This window comes from Stigmatopora nigra, chromosome 2 (assembly GCF_051989575.1).
Source record: "Stigmatopora nigra isolate UIUO_SnigA chromosome 2, RoL_Snig_1.1, whole genome shotgun sequence".
NCBI classification, from domain to species: Eukaryota; Metazoa; Chordata; class Actinopteri; order Syngnathiformes; family Syngnathidae; genus Stigmatopora; species Stigmatopora nigra.
Window position 1 is genome coordinate 3608745 of NC_135509.1, and position 22263 is coordinate 3631007.

The 22263-nt window shown below is 37.7% G+C and overlaps 2 protein-coding genes across 5 annotated transcripts; one reads left to right on the forward strand and one right to left on the reverse strand.

Moving 5' to 3' along the window:
• Positions 1–260: 260 nt before the first annotated feature.
• amd1 (adenosylmethionine decarboxylase 1) lies at positions 261–6682 on the reverse strand. Its single transcript, XM_077710917.1, has 9 exons — positions 6347–6682; positions 4733–4819; positions 4035–4161; positions 3837–3939; positions 3669–3711; positions 3260–3404; positions 2875–2967; positions 2453–2608; positions 261–2366 (listed from the first exon to the last, which is right to left on the reverse strand). Exons 1-9 carry the CDS (start codon positions 6454–6456, stop codon positions 2223–2225), a joined length of 1008 nt encoding a protein of 335 aa, XP_077567043.1. The 5' UTR covers positions 6457–6682; the 3' UTR covers positions 261–2222.
• cdk19 (cyclin dependent kinase 19) lies at positions 5406–22141 on the forward strand. Of its 4 annotated transcripts, none has more exons than XM_077710912.1 (14): positions 5406–6003; positions 9075–9150; positions 11204–11314; positions 11949–12089; positions 14236–14293; positions 15158–15289; positions 16077–16220; positions 16990–17059; positions 17475–17547; positions 17954–18051; positions 18193–18271; positions 19223–19468; positions 20170–20326; positions 20888–22141. In XM_077710912.1, the coding sequence occupies exons 2-13, from the start codon at positions 9127–9129 to the stop codon at positions 20293–20295; spliced, it is 1302 nt and encodes a 433-aa protein (XP_077567038.1). In that variant the 5' UTR covers positions 5406–6003; positions 9075–9126; the 3' UTR covers positions 20296–20326; positions 20888–22141. The 4 variants fall into 4 exon arrangements, with proteins under 4 accessions (XP_077567038.1, XP_077567037.1, XP_077567035.1 ...); XM_077710911.1 differs by lacking the exon at positions 5406–6003 and adding an exon at positions 6778–7207; XM_077710909.1 differs by lacking the exon at positions 5406–6003 and adding an exon at positions 7529–7812.
• The last annotated feature ends 122 nt before the right edge of the window (positions 22142–22263 follow it).

Sequence of the window (22263 nt, forward strand, 5' to 3'; positions counted from 1 at the left end):
TTCCAGTAGCACTGTGGCCTGCTTTCCTTCCACTTGGAGCCTCCCACAACCCCCATTGTTTGCTGTTTTTTTTTTTTTGAAGATGGAAAAAATTACTAACTCTATAAAGTACTGCTCCACTTACAAAAAAGTTCAATTAACTTCGTAGCAATATGACTGTACATGTATGCTTAGAGACCAAAACCTTTGTAGGTTCCTACTAACACATCAAAAAGCTTAACTGTTGACATTTCCAAATCAATGACATTTTTACACCAATGCAAAGATGAATAATTTCTTTTATTATTTATGCATCAAGCTCAGAGCACAGATAGAATTATAGCACATCTTGACCATCCAATAAGTAAAAGATCATTAAAACAGCAAAGTTTCTCCATCCAACCAGACAAATATTGAACAGCATCATCACTCTTGAATTGGAGGCTTTCAGAGAACTTTCCTTTGGTGTTTTGACTGGAAGACTCACAAAAGGAAGTCCAAGGAGCTTGTGTGTAGGTGCAAGCATGTACAATTAATTTTAATGCTACAGCCCTGAAACTAGTGTAACAAACAATGCCAACAGATTGGACCTTGGCAAAAGAAAATGTTAAATCTGTAACAGTGTTGGTGTGCATGTAGGACTTCAGAAGTGTGCTTAGGTGGTTAAGTAGCACAGCAGTCAGTCCTCAAGGATATAAAAAGAACTCAGAAGGCCATGATAGAACTAGAGGAAACTACTTTAAGTGCCACATCTTTCATGCACATTTAAACTGCGTTGTGGTGATTATAGCAAGTCAAACCTTCACATTTGGACTTTTCAAAAAGCTGTGCAAGCAAATGTTTTGAAGGAAAACAAAAATAAATGCACTGATCTTAAGCTAAAGGAAGACTGCCGAGGTGAGTGCTGCTTCGACTTAACTTCAGCTGGCACAGAAGGGCAAGCACATAAACAAGGATGTTACACAACACAGTTTAGCATATACAGCACTAGTTAGTTACACTGTAGGATTAAACACCCTATCCCTCCCATGCCCAAGCCCAAGTTTAACAAAAGGGCATTGAACTAAACAAAGAATACTAAAAGGAGCCCGATCCACAGCAAAAAATTAAATGTCTGGGCAAAGAAAAATGACATAAAATGGCAAATGGTGCATTGGTTGGATGTGGAATGATCCGGGATTGACCCCGGCATGCTCAGACAGGTGGTCCTAGATTGTACACTTATACATTTTTGTATGGAACGGAAAGACAGAGGCAATGGATATTGTCAAACGGAAAAATTGCTTTTACTGGCTGGCAAGTGAACTGCTGGGTTGGGGGACAATAGGCAGCTGGTATTGAGTTTTATGCACCAGACAGAGGGGTTATATGCATGCCTGAAGTCATACATTCAGTTGAAAGGTGGACCAGGCTTTTTCTCTAAAGACCTGCACATTCAAAATACTAAGTGGACAAAATGGTGTCGGAACTTGAATAGATTGTATTCCTTTTTCGGGAGAATGTAAAAACTGAATAGGAGAGCCAGCAGGCTTTCAAGATAGAATAGAACATTTTTTAGAGCATAGAGAAGTGTATGAATGGGCGTTATCGAATTATTCAGAATTCTCTTAACTGACTGAGTTTAAAGCCAGCATGTATGTCTGTGTTGGAAACCATTCTGTACATTTAGCCAAATATCAAGAATGCAACTATGCCAATTTAAAAAGGGCAAGTCTTAGCAAAACTTATACATTCAGATACAAAAGGCAATGAAAAATATTCTAAAGTGCACTCTGTATTGACCCTTGTCAATTTTTAAGATCTTAAAAACTGTGGAGCATGTATGCTGGTCTGAGCATGTCAGGGGCATGGATTTAGTGGGGTCTGAAGCCCTGTCTGTGCGGGATGAGGGTGGAGACCTGGAGGTAGGGACCTTTGGAGTGGGCACAGGGGGAAAAAGCCAAAAGGAGCTGATGTAATTCCTCTACATGCACTTCAAGATCACAGCAAGAGTGTGCTAGCATATCGAAACAGAGAAAAGAGCTTTCATGCAAGAGGTCTAAATCACAGATACAACAATGCAAACAACTCAAACTCGGAATTAAAACGGGATTCTCGTCCAGGCCACTACGGGATTTATGATGGGTGACGAGGATGGTAGGACACAAAGCGGAAAGGGACGACAAGAAGCTCTCTACTGTAAGGTGATCAATGGATGTGAATCCCAAGTGACCCTCTTTTTTACGCCTCTTCATCTTCCACCCTCAACTCTTCTGATTCTTCTGGCAGGCCTTGGCGTAACTTGTGAAGACAAAATTATAATCGTTAAATTGGGCCAGCTGGCGGTCGACACGCTTGAACCCGTCGAGTTTTGGGGTTGAGGCGAAAACGGTGCGACATTTGGAGCTCTGCAAATGGAAGAAATTTCAAATTTAGATTGAACAGAAGCAGCTCATCTTAATTATGTTCCATTATGTTCAATATATATATATACCTGGTTGACAAAAAGAGTGGTCACAAATTTGCCTGGCTTGAAAGCATCCACTACCTTCTGGACAAGGTCGTCGTACGATGTCTGGGAGAGATTGGTCTCAAAGCTCACGTAGGAGAAATCTGGCTCTGGGGTTATGTGAATGGTCCAGTAGGTACCCTGCGGGGGAGAATTAAAGGAACACAGTTACAGGACGTTGTGGGAACATCAATACAATGTTCAGTGTGTTGTACGTCTTCCGACATTATTTCCGAGTGGCTCGAGTATCACCGGGAATTTTGACGTTTTTAATGAACATTTTTTACTTTGATACTTATCATAAAATATTGCAATAGACTGAAGTCTCAAGGTGGTGAAGGATGAGAGTAGAGTATTACTACAGTAACATTAGATGGGTCACAATAGAAACGTGAAGCAACACTCACATCAGTCTTCATTCCATTCATCGAGTATCCACATGGGTTGAACAATGTGGCATCTATCACGGAACCTGGTATCAGGTCACATATTCCACTCAACTGGGGGAAAAAAAAAAGGACAAAAAATATGTGTCTCCCATAACAAACATTCTATTATCTTGCAATGCTACTTTTTGTCAAAATTGATTTATTAGGAAACAAAGGAGCAGCACTTATTATAGACATAATTTCAGAGAGATTGTTAGGTTACATAAAGTAGCTAACAAAATGTGGTTCCAAATGACGGAAACTAAATGTCACAGTCTAAAATCAGAGTATGATAAAAACACGAGTACAAAGTTGAGGAAAGGTGAGAAAGTGTTGTTTGTTAAGTGCTTTGCGTGTTACTTACACGAGTGACATCACTTGCAGAAACACCATCTTTCATATAGAACTGGTCCATAATTGCTGGATCAAGGTCACTCATCAGAACTTCCAGTGTTTGATCCGCATACTTGTTCTCCCAGTACTCTGGCAAGTCCAGAGTAAACAGATACCTGTTGAAAAACAATGTTTTGGTTTAAAATTCATAAACTTTAACATTTATTAAAGATATAACAACAGCCGGTCTCCAAAGAGACCCTTTTCCAGGCATTCAGCAATCAAACAATGGTGGAATATCCCACTTGAGAATTTAATATTATAAATGTAATTGGAAATGGCACCAGATGATATTTGGAAGTTTCCCCAAAACCGCATAAAAATATAGCATCAGCAACCATGCTATTTGGTCAAAAATGTACAGAAATTATTATTTTTACCAGCAGTCAGAGTTCAAACGTCCCATACAGTAGGCTGCACCATCTGAAAAAAGAAAAGATGACAAACTTAAAAAAAAAAACATCTGGCCACCCCTGCTATCGGGGGTACTACATTCTGTGGGATTGCTTTAAAAACGCAAACGCCAAGACATTTATTCAGTCGCATACTTGGGAAAATCTGTCTGAGAAAGTCAACTTCCTCTTGGAAGTTTCGATGAGGGAACTCTTGATGGGTTGGCTTCATGAAATTCTTGCGGGAGTAGAAGAAATTCTGCAAAAACAATTACAAAAATACACTGACTGGCTTAGATTAGGGGAAAATGATAGCGAGTGCCAGTGGTAAAAGGATTTTAATAAGAGGATCACCTCAATGGCATCAAAACCGCAGTACTCCCTGGCGAGTTCCAGCAGAGGCACCAGTGCTTGCAGTAAGAGGGTGGTTCCACATGTTTTCAAAATGAAACGTCTCTTGGAGACAAACATGCTACTCTCACTATATATAGAAGGACAAGACAAAAGTACACCTGATTAGATTACTAAAGCAGATGTGCTACAAGTACATTATGAATATTGTTTAGCCATTGATAGATATGGGTTTTTAAGGATCAAATACAATTATTAGTAGTTAGAGGCCAATAACGGATATTTAGATCCAATGTCCATTTGCAGTAACAGATTGGTGCCAAGGTTCATTTAAAAAAACATGCATGGCAGGCTGGTTGGACACAGTGTGAGAATGAATGACTGTCTTTCTCCTCATGGATAAAATAAGATACGCGATTGGACATCTATCATTATTGGCACTGATGGTGCTTAACTTTTTGGTTTTCCTAACTACAACCTGAAGTCACTCATCTTGGCATGTAATGAAACACTAGGAATTTGATTGATACTGAGAGGGCAATGATTGTTGAGTGTGCAAGTGGCCAAAGCTTAACATCCCATCACCTGAAAGTACCTGTACATAGATTGGCAATGTCAAGCAGTTGTAAGGTGACAAATGTAATCGCGGAAAGCCTTCTAATCTTAGCCAAACCCGACAGACGTACTGCTCCACATGTTACCTGAGTATATAAGCTTCCTGCTTGTCGGTCTTTGTCACACTTATGATCAGACAATGCACATTCTCCAAAAGTTTGTCCCACTCAAACCTAAAAAGGAGAAAAAAAAGCAGGTTAGAAATTAGCAGCTCCTTTACACATGAAGTAGTGATTCACCACCAAGATAAGTGTTTTCTATGCAAGATCAGATTTCAATTTTAATAACATTAAGATTTTTATCACAGAATACTACAATGTATGAGTTCTTGGCAAAACATTTCCTGTGGCACACCGGAGGCGAAAAGTGGTTGGGAAACAATGATTTATCTACTACAGAGACACCTCGCTACTTGGTGCTTTGATTTTTTTTCACTCCATAAAAATGTGAAAATCCACACTGAAACAATCACTACTAGAACTCGGCAATGTTAAAAAAAACAGAATACAGTGGTACCTCAACATACCAGCAATTTGAAATAAGAGTAAACTTGGGGACAAAAATGTATCTTGAGATACGAGACTTTATTTATATTTTTTCTTCCATTATTCAGTGCGAATGGCGGCGCGATCGCTAGGAGTATATACTAAGAGGAGTATATACACTACTACTAATCGAGGTATTACATACTGTATGTGTTCAAGTTAGTAGCCAATCAAATGCAGAGTAGGGAGGGGGAAGGCAAGGGTGGACACGTGACTGGAACATTCTCAAAGCAAGCTAGATACCCAGCGAGGAAGTTTGACCTTATAATTGACATCTTATTCTAGGACCTGGGCATAAAGAATCCAGACTTTAAACGCTTCTTAGTACTAAAAGTGGCCTAAATGGATTAGGTGAAAGTCATAGCCTTTTTAGCTTTGAGGCGTCAAACATGGCAGGGTGCTAGCAAAGGGACACGCGGTGGTGACGAGCGACCACATGTTTAACATCAACGTGGCTCAGTCTAGGAGAAAAGCATAACATCTTTCTTCGCTAAAATCGTAAAATGAAGTCTTCCCAATTTTGAGAATTGAAGAAACATTTTCGCAAAAAAATGATGCAATTTAAATCAACTCATGTTCGACACATAGGCCATAGTACGCAGATGTAATATTGATTATCCTTTAACTAATGTAATAATAGTCTTTAAAGAAAAAAACACGATAAAAAATGCAAACTATTTGCGAGATTAGTAGAGCATATACTTCGAACATTAATCCCTCAGAAAATTCAAATAATTAAGTGATCGCTTGTTCGCTTTCAACGTTGTTTTCCTATTCGGATGAAATCAGCGGATCGAGTAAAGCCTAAACAGGTAAGTGCCGTGTCTTCTTTCCTATTTTCTGTCTTGTTAAGTCATCGTACGTCTACTAAGAAAATGTATGACTCAGGGTAGTTGGGGGTGGCCATTTTTAACTAGCTGGGTAAACTCAATCCTGTATGAGATCGGGTGTCCGCTTTCGTTATTGCCTCATCCAGAAGGAATAACCAATGCTTACTAATATACACTACATGAAACATTTTATTTCACTTGAAAAAACAAAACAATGCAGAACATAATGAATGACGCGAGCATGTGGCCAGGGTGACAAGGGCGTCCCGAATAGCACTAAATGCTAAGGGCACCTGATACAAACGAAGTTACACATTGAACACACCTCGGGATGGTTCGTAGATCTCCGGTTCCCTTGGTGTCATCCTGCCGGGAGAACCACAATTCCAACAGTTTTTCGGTTCCCTCGAAGAAATGTGCACCGTTATCTTCCATGGTGAGACAACAGACACACAACCAAAAAAAATTAACGTCGTCTATAATCTTTTGTTTTTACCCAATTTAGATTAGATTTTAATTTATGGATGTACAGTCCGTCAAACAATCCAGGTATTGATTTTGTTGTGTTACCGTCTTCCCTTTGGCAGAGAATAACGTTAGCGAGTGCTAGCTAATATCGCCGGCCATACTGTGTACAGCCCTGAAAGACGACTGTGAAATGGCTTTATATAGACACTATGCAAACACCGTCATCTTATACGGCCAATCGTATTCTCCCGACTGCGGTGGCTAAACTCTGATTGGTCCAAAGGACCGTCCGTTTCAGGAAGTGCAGCGTTCTCCTCGACAACACGACGTCACGTAACGACATGAATCGTTTTGAATCAAATCTTTAATATCATGCGAGTTTGTCTGTATTTGTGTTACATGGTGTCTACGAAATCACGTAATTAAATGTCCAAGTAAAAATGTCGGCAATTTAGATGTATAATATTTTTAAACATTTAGGAGCCACAGCATTGGCATTTCACAATTTCCTGTGGTACAGTTTGACACTACATATATTGGTTTATACATTAAATGTGTCTTGGGTGATGGTGTAATTCCACTATTTTAAATCAAAAGCATATCTTTACTCACTTCAGTGGTGTATTTTAGGTCGTAGGACACACTGATTGTTTTATCTATGGAAAAAGCCAATACCCACCACCATCATGAATGTGTGTTAGAAAGAGCCATTTAATTGGTAAGTATGATTTTTTTCCTCATATCTAATTATTCCCGAAAATAAATTGCAATAGTTTTCCAAATGAATTTAGATCACAATAGAATATGTTACTGTGTCTCTAAGGGACTGCACGGTATTACTAGTGTGCAACCGCGTAAATAAACACTACGTAATTCAAACAACCAATCCCTGGATTCTTAAATGCACGGGAGTACGCCAAACGCAACACGCCGCGGCGAGAAATGCGGGTTGTAGTTTTTAAATGTCTTCCCTTGTGTTGTCATGTACCTTTTTGATTACCCAATGACACTACCTTACCCAGCAAGCTTTGCGCGCCAATTAGAAACGTCAACGAGCCAGTGAACATTAAGCGGAGCAGACCAAAATCCCAAACAAGGAAATGGTGGGGGAATAAACCGACCAGATTATTTAATTAATGCATGTAATTATTAATATTTTATTTTATTGTAAATTACCACATATTTATGGGTTAGAATGGACTACGATTTCAAAACAAAGCTGGCTGCCGAGAGAGAGAAAGTAGAAGATCTGTTCGAATATGAAGGTTGCAAAGTGGGTCGAGGCACCTACGGGCATGTTTATAAAGCTAAGCGCAAAGACGGGTAAGATGTCCATGAACCTTATTGTTTATGTTGACATGGATCTGGCCGCTGAATGCTTTTCTCAAGCAACACTTGCATGTGTATACGAACGGCGCATTGGATTGAATCCCGTCCCAAAGTGATAGCCCGTGTCTGTGTTTTTGTTTTCATGTAACGCGCTCACTCGAACCCCCCACGCCCGCCTCCCGCACCCGTGCAGATCGTTTCCTCTCCAAAACAATCTTGCATAATATGATAATCGAGTCAATTGATTTTGTACATCTGCTTGCAAGAGTGGGCTTGCTATTCAATCGTATGGGAACGCACATGGAGCGGCACGGGTGTTGTCGTTTTACGCGGTATAACAGCAGCCGAGGCTTCCTTTTGCGGTCAAGCCTCTCCCACCATTCCCAACCCTGCTCGGTCAAACTTTTTTTTTCTTACTTATAGTTGGTTGTGAGTGACTGGGTTCATTTCTACGCTTCAAACATGTGACGTTTGCAATGGTTGCACAAGATTTGGAGAATTGAACACATAAAATCATAGACTAATAAGAGTTTTAGATCTACTTACACATGATTTTATGTTCCCTGCCTCTGGGCCAAAGTCAGCTGGGATAGACTCCAGCACCCCCGCGGTCCTAGTGAGGATAAAGTGAGTCAGTAAATGAAATGAGATGCATGAATCAAAAGCACATTATTAGGGTCATTTTCATAACAAATGTAATAATTATTGTAGTACTGGTTGTTTTCTTACTGCAAAACAGAAAATAACCAAAATATAGTAAATGTTAATTGTCCAAAGCAAGCAGGTGCAATGAAGGGTAGTGCGTAGAAAAGACGTGATGACAATCGATATTAAGCACGAAATAATCGAAAAACATGAGACTGGTGACAGGTGATGGAGCTGGCTCGCCAATTTGAGAAGATCACCCGGACAAGTTGGCAATTGGTCGTGCATTAACCTATTGTGAGGACATTTGTGTTCGTCATTTTGGTAATATTTTGAAGGGGGAGACAAAAAAAAAAACTATTAGACAAAAAAAACCCTATTATTTAAAGTGACGGTGGATGGTAGGTTGATTTAATGCTCTAACATGCATTAGGTATGAGTGTGTGCATGAGTATTTGTGACCTGTGATTGCCTGGCAACCAATTCAGGATGTGACCTACTTTACTTCGTGATGTTGGCTAACATAGGTTCCAGCATCCCCAAGACTCTTGGGAGGATAAGTGACTCGAAAAATGAATAAATTAATATTTACTCTGTTTTTCTGCCAACAGGATAGACGAGAAGGAATATGCACTGAAACAGATAGAAGGCACTGGAATTTCAATGTCTGCCTGCAGGGAAATTGCCGTAAGTTACATTTATAATTTTGTTGCGAGAAAAAAATAATGCAACTTGAAATACCCAAAATTGTTCAAAACCAAATTTTATGGCTGCATTTGGCAAAATATTAAATGCAATTTTTTTGTAAACCTTTTTCATATATATATATATATATATATATATATATATATATATATATATATATATATATATATATATATATATATATATATATATATATATATATATATATATATATATATATATATATATATATATATATATATATATATATATATATATATATATATATATATATATATATATATATATATATATATATTTATTTATTTATTTATATTATTACTAAAAAATGAATCAAAAGGGATTTTGAATCTTGCTTTGTTTGTCTAGTATTCTAATTTTGTTGTTGTTAGTGGTGGGTGAAGGCATATCAGCGTAACAGTCAGTCCATCCAAATGCGGCAGAGTTAGAGAGTGGCCCCTTTGACATTCCATTCCCTCATTATGTAACAGTCTATAGTTTCCACTTGGAGAGAGCCAAATATATATACTGTGCCAGTGATACTATGCAAACACGTTTTGCGTAAATGATTCTGAACTCAATGGCATTCTTGAATGGCATTTAGGAAAACATCAACAGTCACCTTTCCTTGAATATCAAACATTTGTGTTTTCAACGCCACTCATTAATTTGTAGATTTTGAAAAATTAGTATCTCATTGCACAATCTAAGTAAAGAGAAACAAATAACGATACAATATAGTACAAGTCATTTAAATTCATAAACCCATGTATGAATCAACTTGGTCTTTTTAATTGAAATTCATTTTTCATAGTGTGTTTACAGATTCCAAACTCACCCTGGCTTTGTGTTTGTGCATGGTGAATGAACCCATGACCATCTCTAAAGGTGCAGCCATACATACAGTATTCAAGTTGAGCTAATAGGACAAACCCAACCGGATTATTTGTGTAAGAGGAGTGTCACGTTGCTATACGTGAGAAATAGGGCACTCCTTATTTTTGGGAATGTATGTGTTGAATGTTGTTTAACGCAACTGACATAAATCAAATGTAGAAAAGTCATTTTAAAGAAAACACATGAATTAGGTGACAGCTAGATTACAAAATCATCAAAATTAATGTTCTGGATCTTTTAATGGATCTTACTAAAATCACTTAATCAGTTCTTGGAGCAGCACAAAAATAAGTATTTAAATTCTGAAATATTTTGCATGGATGTTCATGAATAAAAGTATCTTTTGCTTTTTAGGTGTTTAAAGAAATCTACCTGATGGTGTAGTGGTTCACTCGGGTTATTGTTGTTTAGTGTATTTTTTTTTTTTGTCACTGTTAATGTATGTTTTCTGGTGTTGTTTTATTGCCATAATCAGCTGTTCTTTCCAAATGTGGGCTTCATTGTGCAAACAGCTCTTAAGTGTATTTGTAGTCTGGGTGGACTATGGAAGCTCAAATATCGGGTTGCCAAGGATCTAATGAGTTCTGCGGCTATGGCTACCTGCCATCTTCTAGTAAAAAGAAAAAAAAGGGTTTTTTAATAGTGTTTTGTTCAACAAAATATGTTGTTCAGTTTGTAATCAAATTGTAATGCAGTTTATAATTAAATTCAGATGAAGACCTAATCTCCGAATCTGGTTTTAGACTGTTTTAGGTTGTTTTAATTTTTATTGAAATGTTTTTCTTTCTCTGCCCCTAAGGAACAACTGTGCTTTTGCTTATCTATCAGGGAAATTGCATTTACAAATCCGCAAAGCTCTGAGTCCGCGATAGCTGAACCGCAAAGTAGCGGGGGAACACTGTACTCCGTTACGAAAATTTCACCTGATCAGAGAAGTCATATTTTGAAAAAGCAGGTTGCTTCAAAACCGGTTCCAAATTAATACCGGGTTTCAGTACCTTTTACTAATTATTACTGTTACTTCTTCATTTACCTTTTCTGTTGAGTCCCTGCATCCATTTTTGAGCCTATTCTGTTAGTATTGTGTTGTAACGATATGATGACGGTCCCATTTTCTCTTATTTTTCTTTTCTTCCAGCTGTTACGTGAATTAAAACATCCAAACGTAATTGCCCTGCAGAAAGTGTTCCTGTCCCACAGCGACAGAAAAGTTTCGCTCCTATTAGACTATGCTGAACATGACCTTTGGGTGAGTTTTTCCCTCTATGTCCATGTTTTATGCAGTGTACTGTGGTACCTCTGCTCCGTTGCACAGGAATGTCATGATGATTAATCCCTCAACACCATAATGACCCAGAAAATCTGATAAAAATACCCTGAAATGAGAAAAGAAACAGAAAAAAACATTGGACTAATGCTGGGTGGCAAACAAGTGAGCCACAAAGAGCAAAAAATTAAACTGAGAATCAAAGAGCCACACCATGCAATGAGCCGCCAAAACAGATAGACACACACACACACTAAAACACACAAAATCATATTATTCACCATAACACTTTCTTCCCCTTAAAAAACAACGTGTTCCTTTCAAAATATGTGTCCATCCTCAACACACATTAAATGCAACTTAGCCAGAAGTAACACATCGACTTCCTTAGAGGTCCGTAAGTAGAGGTGTACTTTAAATGTAAATTCTCTAATTTGTTCCACGGTCCTCACACAATTACCACCTAAACCCTTTAAAGTGTCCCAATTTTCTATTTTTTTCTAAAATTTGTTATCACAATAGGCCTAGTTGTCATTACAGTTTTTTGGTTTTGTAATCAATTCACCGTTTTATGCTCAGTAGAAAATTCAAGAGGGGAACACTTTATTTCTTTCAGCATATTATCAAGTTCCATCGTGCCTCCAAGGCCAACAAAAAGCCCATGCAACTGCCACGAGGGATGGTGAAATCTCTTCTGTATCAGATTCTGGATGGGATCCATTACCTCCATGCCAATTGGGTACTCCACAGGGATCTGGTGAGTAGTCTTTCTTCTGTTTTTCCCTGATATCTTAAATAAAGTTCTGAAGTTTGCTGTCTGCTCTTACATAATCCTCGGAAAGCTTACAGTAGATAGTCATGTGACAGCTTGACGTCACATAAATCTTCTGGGATCTCTTTCCCAGTTTCATTTGTTTAATCTGCTTTTTAATGACTTTTAGTTGTGGTGGACTGCTTTCATGTACTGTAAATGCTCTAAAAGGTCAATTTTATGTGTACTGCCAGTGGTTCTGTCATACTCAGGTGAAGTGCTAAGCACACCCACTTGTGAAATGAAAGTCCATTTCATATAAAGTATAATATTGACCAGACATGGCCCTGATAATAAAAAAAAACGAGGCGTAGGATCGCCCCTAATATTACTGCTACATACCATAGTAGTTTTTTTTCGCTTATACAAAAATAGTACATACATTGTACATTATCAAGAAGTGTATTTATTAAATATTTCAGTTATAGGCAAATGAAAAGACCAATGTATTAATATCTAAAGTTCATTTCATTTTCTGGACCGCTTTATCCTCAGAAGTTAGAAGTTTCAAATTTGAAACCAAAAATATGTGATAGTTATTGTGATAATTATCGATATTGACTGATAACTTTTTTTTATCGTCATACCAATTTTGTCATATTGCCAAGCTCTACTCTTCATTGTTACAAAGTGATAACAATGTACTTCAGTGTTAGTATATTTAAGGCTGTTCATCCCAGGGCTGAGCGTCCCGGCAGTTGAGTGGTTAGCGCGTTGGGCTCACAGTGGGAATCCTGGGTTCAAATCCAGGTCGGTCCACCTGTGTTGAGTTTGCATGTTCTCCCTGGGTCTGTGTGGGTTTTCTCTGGGAACTCCGGTTTCCTCCCATATTCCAATTATTTATTATATTTTTAATCGCATAATTTTATGCCCCTAGAAACCAAACAACTTCCGGTTTATATTAGAGAAAAATATGCAAGAAAATGACACAATTTGAATCTTGTAATAGTATAATCTATCATTTAACATTCTCCATATTTTGATGTCACCCTTGTTCATAGTTCAATTTTAATCTCGTTATATTCATATGAATTTTTATTATATTCATATGAATATCTTCTTGCAATTTCCTGCAGCACACCTGACCATTGCTTGCTCACGGCACACCAGTGTTGGGGAAACACTGATGTATGGCGTACTTAGATTCCGCTACACAGTGAATCTTAAATAGTATCATGAACATGATTTGTATTGCACCACTGCATGTTTCCCATCCCCCACTTGTCCTCCTCCTCTTATGTCCCACCCACCACAAGCGATGCTGGAGGGGCTCACTACCCTCCCAGCTGCACGCCCCCATGGGGATTATGTAACAGTTCCAAAGCTTGTGCTGTCAAAATGCTAACTGAGCAACTGTCCCTATCACAGGAAAAGGCTCTGGATTGTACCAAGTATTACTTGTACAGGGAGGAGTCCCCAAGGTGATTTATTGCTGCGGTGTATTTGTGTCTTTTCCAAGGAATATTCCCTTTCAGTATTAAGATTGCCACAGCACCCGTGACATAACTGCCTATTGTTGTAAATTAAAATGTGACCTTCCATGTATTGAATGTACTCACTATTCTTACCAGACATTATGCCATAGATGGAGTTGAATTCTGCAACAGCATAAACCGTAAGAATGCATCATTAGAATTAGGTTGTAGTTATCTGTTATATATATATATATATATATATATATATATATATATATATATATATATATATATATATATATATATATATATATATATATATATATATATATATATATATATATATATATATATATATATATATATATATATATATATATATATGTATATGTATATATATATATATATATATATACATATATATATATATATATATATATATATATATATATATATATATATATATATATATATATATATATATATATATATATATATATATATATATATATATATATATATATATATATATATATATATATATATATATATATATATATATATATATATATATATATATATATTATATATTATATAACAGAAAACTACAAGCTAATTCTAATGATGCATTCTATATTTGTAATGAGTGCTAACATATTTTTTTTTCTCTTCCACAGAAACCAGCTAACATCTTGGTAATGGGAGAAGGACTCGAACGTGGAAGAGTTAAAATTGGTGAGCTGAATTTAAAAATAATTATTTTTGTGTTTAGATATGTAAAATCTTTTGTTGTATGCAATAAGTATTCTGTTTTTTTGAACGATAAATGTTGCCTGTATTGTTTGAGCAATAATGTTAAAAGGTTTTTTTGTTGTTATATTTCACTCTGCAAATTTAAGAAACCTTAACTTCTAAGATTGTTTTGACATTTTTTATCTTATTAAAAACAATTCATGGTAATACAAATGATAGTTTTTTTCGGTCAATTTGGCTCAATGCATTCTGTTTCCAAACACTGTCAACCAAAATCCTTTTCATGAGCCAGGGGACACTTTGTTGTAATCATCACTCAATATGTTAAAATTGAAAAACATTGCAAAATTCAAGCTTGAACATGTGTTGAATAACAGTTTTAGTTCATGTTTCAAAATTGTTCATCAGAGCTAGCATTGGCAGCTGACCAAAAACACCACCGTGTTGATTTTAGCTGTCATGAAATCTTTTATCATTGATATTTTCGGGAAATATTTTTGGTCCCCAACGTTTCGCAATAAAAAGGCCACTGCGAGTTGAAGGCTCAATCTGCATTCACAAGACAAGAGTGAAGAAACAACAGATATTATCAAATATTGCAGCACAGTACATGTTGCGCCACTGGGATAGGCTCCAGCACCCCTCGTGACCATGGTGAGGATAAGCGGTACAAAAAAAAAAACTAAGAATGAAATAAAGCAACCTTTAAACTTAAACCTTTGTTTTCATAGAGGAAACCAATATATTTTACAGAAAAATGACATAGTTCTTTTTGAAACTGGCCTTCCTGTATCATATTATTTTAAAATCATGAATTTCTCACTATCTCTGCCCTACCTTGTTTAGCTGACATGGGTTTCGCAAGACTCTTCAACTCTCCCCTCAAGCCACTAGCTGACCTCGACCCTGTGGTGGTGACGTTCTGGTACAGGGCTCCTGAGCTACTTTTAGGGGCCCGGCACTACACCAAAGCTATTGGTGAGTCTGCACATTAAAGCAAAATAAAAATTATGTGTGTCTTTCCAAACATGTTGGATCTTTAGGAATGTCTCTTAATTCTCTTGAACATGAGGAAACAAGTACACTATGCCGGGGGCCTCTTTGTGCTGAATTATATACATCAGGTACAGCAGGTTTCCATTCAAACCAAACAAGGAAATGGATAAAGAGTAGAAAAAATGCTTGCTATGGTTAGGTTCAAAATTTGGACAGTTTTTAGTTCAGAAATGTTTCCAAATTTAATAATCAATTAGTCGAGTCATCGGTGCCGCCCTAGTTGGAACAAATAAAGGCTCTTCAAAGGAAACCAAAAGTAAAATTTGGCCCTGGACTAATGCAAACTTTACACTTATCTGTTACGGTATTGTTGTTTCTTCAAATCATATTTAATAAGACAACCAAATGTTCCCTAAACATGCATTTTAATATGGAAGGCCTCACAACTTTGTCAAATTCCAGTGTACGCTAGACGGTGCACAACGGCATTTATAATTTTACAAGTATTATAGCAATATATGATGTCTTAAAGTGATTTACGGGTTTGCTAAACTGCCAAAGTATGCAAATCTGACTGAATACCAAAGGTTACGAGGAAACATTATTAAAAGTATTAATGTTTAGGTATCTTGAAAATAAATTAGACCCAAAGGGGAATCTGTTCCTTGCAAGTTCATACAGCTCCCTGCAGAAAAACAGTATAAAGAACAGAACAGAATTAAAAAAAAAGGTCAACTAACACGTGTGTCTGTGTTTTGTGTGATCACAGATATCTGGGCAATTGGATGCATCTTCGCAGAGCTGCTCACATCAGAGCCAATTTTTCATTGTCGCCAGGAAGACATCAAAACCAGTAACCCCTTTCATCATGACCAGCTGGATAGGATATTCAGCGTAATGGGTTACCCTGCAGGTTTGTGCTCAATAAAAGTAACCCACAAAAATGTGCACACCCATATATACACTGTATTTGGAGTATCGTATATCCCATGGATGAAGAACAAGTTAGACACAAACAGAGTCAAAGAGCCACACCCTTGAAGATGATTGATAGTCTCTTATGTCAGATGCAATCAAAACCCAGTTTTTAATGGGCTCTGGTGAATTTGAGTGTTTTAAGAGAGAATTTAAGAGAACACGGCCCCAGACAAGATTGGTCCAAGGATCACTGGGACACACAAACCCCACCACCACGATAAGGTGATGACTCAGCGCTGAGTGCCACCCAATTCTCTTGGCCCCTTTGTAACAGCTAGTCCCATGTGTGTGACAGCGTAGGCATGGCTGAATGGTTCCAAAAAAAGAAGGAGCAGGAAGAAGCCAGGCTAACAGAACAAAGAAAGTTGTAAAAACATTAAAGTATTTTATTTTTTAAAAATCCAGTAAAGGAAGTGGTGTGGTCATGGTTCATTTCTTTCTTGCTTATTTTTGCTCCCTTTGTTATTAAAACATTTTTCAGATAGCTTTCAGATTTCAGACTTAGAATGAGATATCTCTTGTTGGGAGTAAAATTAAAACGTGAGACAAATAAAACAAAGCAGGATACAGAACAAAACACGAATAAATCATGTGCCTTTTGTTGCTTATCATCACAGCACTCAAGGTAAAATTTGACATTTTATCACAAATGAGGGCCATCTAAATTCATTAATTTCTAAAAACAAAAATCTTTTATTACGCAGATAAAGACTGGGAAGATATCCGGAAGATGCCTGAATATCCAACACTTCAAAAAGATTTCAGAAGAACAACGTGAGTGAATTCTGAAGGACCTCGATTATTTAAATGTTCTTCGACATCACATGCTTCAAGTCAATCTTGGGCTCGACGAACCAAATTTCAAATGCTTAAATGATGAAAAATTAATTTCAACAACCAAATTGAATTAATGATTGGATTTTGTTTTGAATTATATTTATTATTTTTTTCTCTTGAGCCTGACATCAGTGTGGGCAAGTGTGGAATCGATTCGCGCTCATTGGTGTTATGATTGGAGTGCGATTAGTCTCTCTCTGTGACCTACGCCCCACTGACGACGAGTCTAGTGTGTTGTCTACATTTCGCCCAAAGTCGCCTGGGATTGGCTCCAGCAATCCCCGCAAACTTGCAAGGAAGGGTGGTGCAGATGGTGAATGAATAAACGTTTCCTCCTGTTTTTTTCTTACAGATATGCAAATAGCAGCTTGATCAAATACATGGAGAAACATAAGGTCAAACCAGATAGCAAAGTTTTCCTGTTGGTAAGTTTATATTGTATAGTTAGATGCATGGACATACACTTTCCAAGTCAACAAACTCCAGTCCATCCATTTTCCACCCTAGCTGTGTTGACTTTGGATGAGGGACACCGTTGCGTAGCCTGGAATGGTTGCTAGACAAATTAAATATAGTTAAACAATCATTTACACTCACATTTACACATTTACCCTAGATGGCCAATGTCAATTCTTCAATTGATTAAATATGAGTATTTGGATTGTGTAAGAAGAAAACCGTAACATGCAAAAAAATATGCGATTTAAACTCTGAATATTTCCATATTGTTCAACTCTGATTCTCTTTTTAAATAAACTCGATAGATTTCAGTAAGGCAAATCATGTAATTGATAGAAGAAATAAGGTGCCTGTCCTTTCCGCTGCTTTCAGCTCCAAAAACTGCTTACAATGGACCCCACTAAAAGAATAACATCAGAGCAAGCACTGCAGGACCCCTACTTCTTGGAGGAGCCTTTACCAACCACTGAGTGAGTAATCCTATCATTTTATTGAATTCACAAAGCATGAAAACAAACATGTTTAAGTCATTCCGTTTTTTTTACAGGAGCTGACGTTGTACAGTACTTGTACTAAAACACTACAGACCATTATCTGTCTTTTTCCCACAGTGTGTTTGCTGGGTGCCAGATCCCATACCCAAAGAGAGAGTTTCTCAATGAGGATGAACCAGAGGAGAAACCAGAAAAGGTCATTTCATGTCCCTTTCACCAATCATAACTTTTTGGCTTTACCATATTTAGTCGCATATAAGCCGCCCCCTTCAAATTTCCTTAAAAGTGTTGACGTTTTCAATTTCTCACGTATAAACCGCCCCCTGATTCATAATTTTGACCTCCATATTCATTTAATAATCATTGAGGTGCCCAAATTTATTCACCTTATTATTATTGCACTTTCTGTAAATTCTCTAAACTTCATTTCACTTCTCAAATATCACTGTTTGTCTGCTATGATATATTTAACATATTTGCTCGCCACAATTTCTCACGTAAAGGCCGCCCCCAGATTCACAATTTTCCCCTCCATATTCATTGTTTTAATAGGGAGTACAAATGTGTTACTTTTTAAGAGAAAATCTTTTAAAAAGTCATCGCTCATTGCTCATCATCGCTCAAAAGCACATTATTCGGGTCAATATCATAAGTCCTTTAATATGCCTGTCTTCGTAAATGCAAAATATCAAATTAGTCAATTTGAAGAACAAAATATGTCTATCTTGAGAACCTGGTGCTTTTTAATGACAGACATTACAATTTCACATGTTGTAAATTTCCTGTGGTGGCCTGGCGTAGCGAGAGGTTAGCGTGTTGGCCTTCGAGCTCTGGGGTCCTGTGTTCAAATCCGGTTACTCCGGTTTCCAAAAACATGCACGGTAGGCTGATTGGACACTGTAAATTGCCCCTAGGCATGGGTGTGAGTGTGCATGGTTGTTTGTCTCCTCGTGCCTTGCAATCTGCTGGCCACCGATTCACAGTGCCTCGCCTCTGGTCCAGAGACAGCTGGGATTGGCTCCAGCACCCACGCGACCCGATTGAGGATAAAGTGGTTCAGAAAATAAGATGAGATGGGACAATTAGCTTATTGACTTTTCTGCAACTCAATGCTTCTATTTTATGAGTTCTTTCTATGTGCTTGCAGAACCAGACACAACAACACCAGCAGCAGACAGCAGGCCAGACCCAGACGCAGAACCAGCAACAAACGGCGACCCAGCAGGCCCCATCTCAGCAGAATTCAACCCAAACCAATGGTACCTCTGGGGCTACGGGAGCCAATACTGGCGGGGGTTTACATGGGCAGGACCAAGGCGGCCCGAATAAAAAACCTCGCATTGGGCCCTCTGGTACCTCGTCAGGCACCGGAGTTCTCCAGTCAGAGTACCAGGTTCGTACAATGCATTGCTGTTAAATATTCAGGGTAGAGATTTATAATTTTGGAGTCAAAATCCTCTTTTTGGGCACCTAGTGTACGCACGCAGGAGGCGTACAATACTGCCGGGTTATTGTCTCTACCTAAATATAGGTGTTGGAAATGGCCAGAAGGTGTAGGGTCCAGTAGAACTTTGCTTGTAACTTTCTTAGTCCTTGCAGATGTGTTATTCACATTTTAAAATAATGTTTTATGAAAAAAATGAAAATCGGACTTAGGCATTGTCGTCATCATTGACTTGACAAAAAGCATAGTAGTCATCATACCCTTAGCAGCGTATGACGAAATTGTATAATATACTGTTTTGGATCAAAATCACAATTTCAAGCAAGTCGAAAGCTGAATTTTTTTGCCTCTCCTGCCAAACTCCACCATTAGAATTGGCATGTAATCCATGCACAGTTCCTGTGGTGCTACTACTACTACTTTCCAGGCTGAATGTTTTAAGGCAACGTGCAACATCTATGAGTGATCTATTTGCTAGCCATCATGTCTTTACGCTTTCCTTCCACTCTGTGAATCCTCATCTCTAACATTTTTTTTTGTCTCTCAATATATAAAATTCACATCTTCCAAACAATTCTGGAATGAACCATGTATACTGTTCCATAATTCAGTGAAATACGTTGTTGTTGTTTTTTTCTTCTGTCCATTAGCACTCCTCGGCTTCCCGCCTTGGTTACCAAAGCACCCAAGGTCCCACTCAGCCACAGAGCACAATGGGATACACCTCATCCTCCCAACAGAGCTCCCAGTACTCCCACCAGACCCATCGTTACTGAAACTCCAGACCAATCCTGGACCAGGACAGGCGTAGGTGGACCTCTTGTCTCTCTTCTAACCTCTACAGATGTCATCATTGGATGCAACCAGGAGGTGCCACCTCATCTTGCTTCTCAAGGCATTACACCATTCCAGTCTTTTGACGTGTGGTTACACAAAGGCAAAACGAATGAGTACCAAAAAAAAGCAAATACTGCCTCGCCAGTCTGACACATTTTCGAGTGAAATATATGTGAATGCGATACACATACACACACTCCAAACTTATGGCACTTATGGATAAAACGTTCCTCTTGAGGAAGGATTGCAGCTCCTATTCAACATATATCGCACCTTTTTCTTTTTGAATTGTTAGTTTAAAGCTTGATGCCAGTGTAAATATTACTTATGGAGGTGTACACAACACAGGATGGAATCCCTTTAGTGTCAGCTCAATGTGTTTAGATCATCAAATGAAAACAAGCTTACCTTGTTCTTTTAAAAAGACATTTATAATACAAACTGAAACATCAGCTCTCACGCTGATGAAATTGCAGGGAAATATTGAACGTGCAATTTGACTTCATGTTCTTTTATGGTACCTATATTCAGAACTCGAATGTACAGAGGCAAAGTCTTTTGAAGTTTAGGGTAACATGACCTCCCATCATGCACCCTATTTCGCAATTCCAATGTGCGCATCAACTTACAGGGCAGCTAACGGTAAGCGCCTCCCCCTCCAAGTCTCCCATCTATGTTTCATAAGACTGTTACTGATGTCAAGTTGTTTTTGTTTGAATTCTTGCGGTGGTTGGGTGGTTTGGTCTTGGTGTTTTATGCATGTTTTTTTTCTTTACATTTGACTCCATAGAAATGCACTGACCATCGAAGACATCTGCAAAAGAGCTGAAACAAATGCTTGTGGTCCCGAAGGACCCATTGTGCCACACCCTGACCCTCATTGTGAGCATTAACACAGGTTTGGTCTGGATTTCGATGTGTTCTTTAACACAACAGAAGGAGTGATAGATGGTGTCTCCCCCTTTTTTTAAAGGGACAGACAACAACTAGTATTTATGACAAAGTATTTGAGTTTCCAAATTGCACATTTTTTAGACCGCTGATGAAAAAAATAACGCTGGAAACGAGTACAGCCTTTTTGTAATCAGTCAGTTGTCCACACACACAAACAGTAATCGACTCATATACAGGTGCTTGTGACAGTAAGTGTTACTAATGTCACGAGTAAAGGAGGAAAATCTGGTACTTGATTGTCTAAAATAGTACAGTGGTACCTCGAGATACGAGCTTCATTCGTTCCGGGACTGAGCTCGTATGTCGATTTTCTCGTAACTCAAACCAACGTTTCCCATTGAAATGAACTAAAAACAAATTAATTTGTTCCAATCCTTTAAAAAACACCCAAAACAGGGTATTGGATTGTAAAAACGTTTTTATTTGTTCTAATTGGCCATCTATTAACAAAGCAACAATTAACTAGTGGTTTAATATTACTAAAATGTGTTTAATAGTACTAAAATTATACGGATTTCGCAGGGGGAGAGACAGATGGTATACAAGTGCATTTAAGTTTTTTTTTCTGCTCCAATCAAGAACAATCCAGTTCTGTTAGATCACATTGTGTTAATAGAGTGGACCCTATTTAGGGACGTGCACTTTTTTTTTTTTTTAGGAAGAGATGAGCCTCAAGACATTAAAACCAAGGAAACACTGACACCAGGTGACTAAAAAAAAGAGAATTGGACTTGTTTCTCTTAACGTCACCTCCATGGTGCATGCTGTAGAAAAGATGTTTTATTAACTATGTCTCCTGATTAATGGATATATCCTGTTTTTTTTTTGTTTTTGTTTAAAAATATATTTATAAAAAACTTTCATACTGGATCTGAATCTGCAAACAGCTGGGTTCCTCTGAGTATTCAACACATTGGATCTTTTTAATTGCACTTTTTTTTAGAGAAAACAAA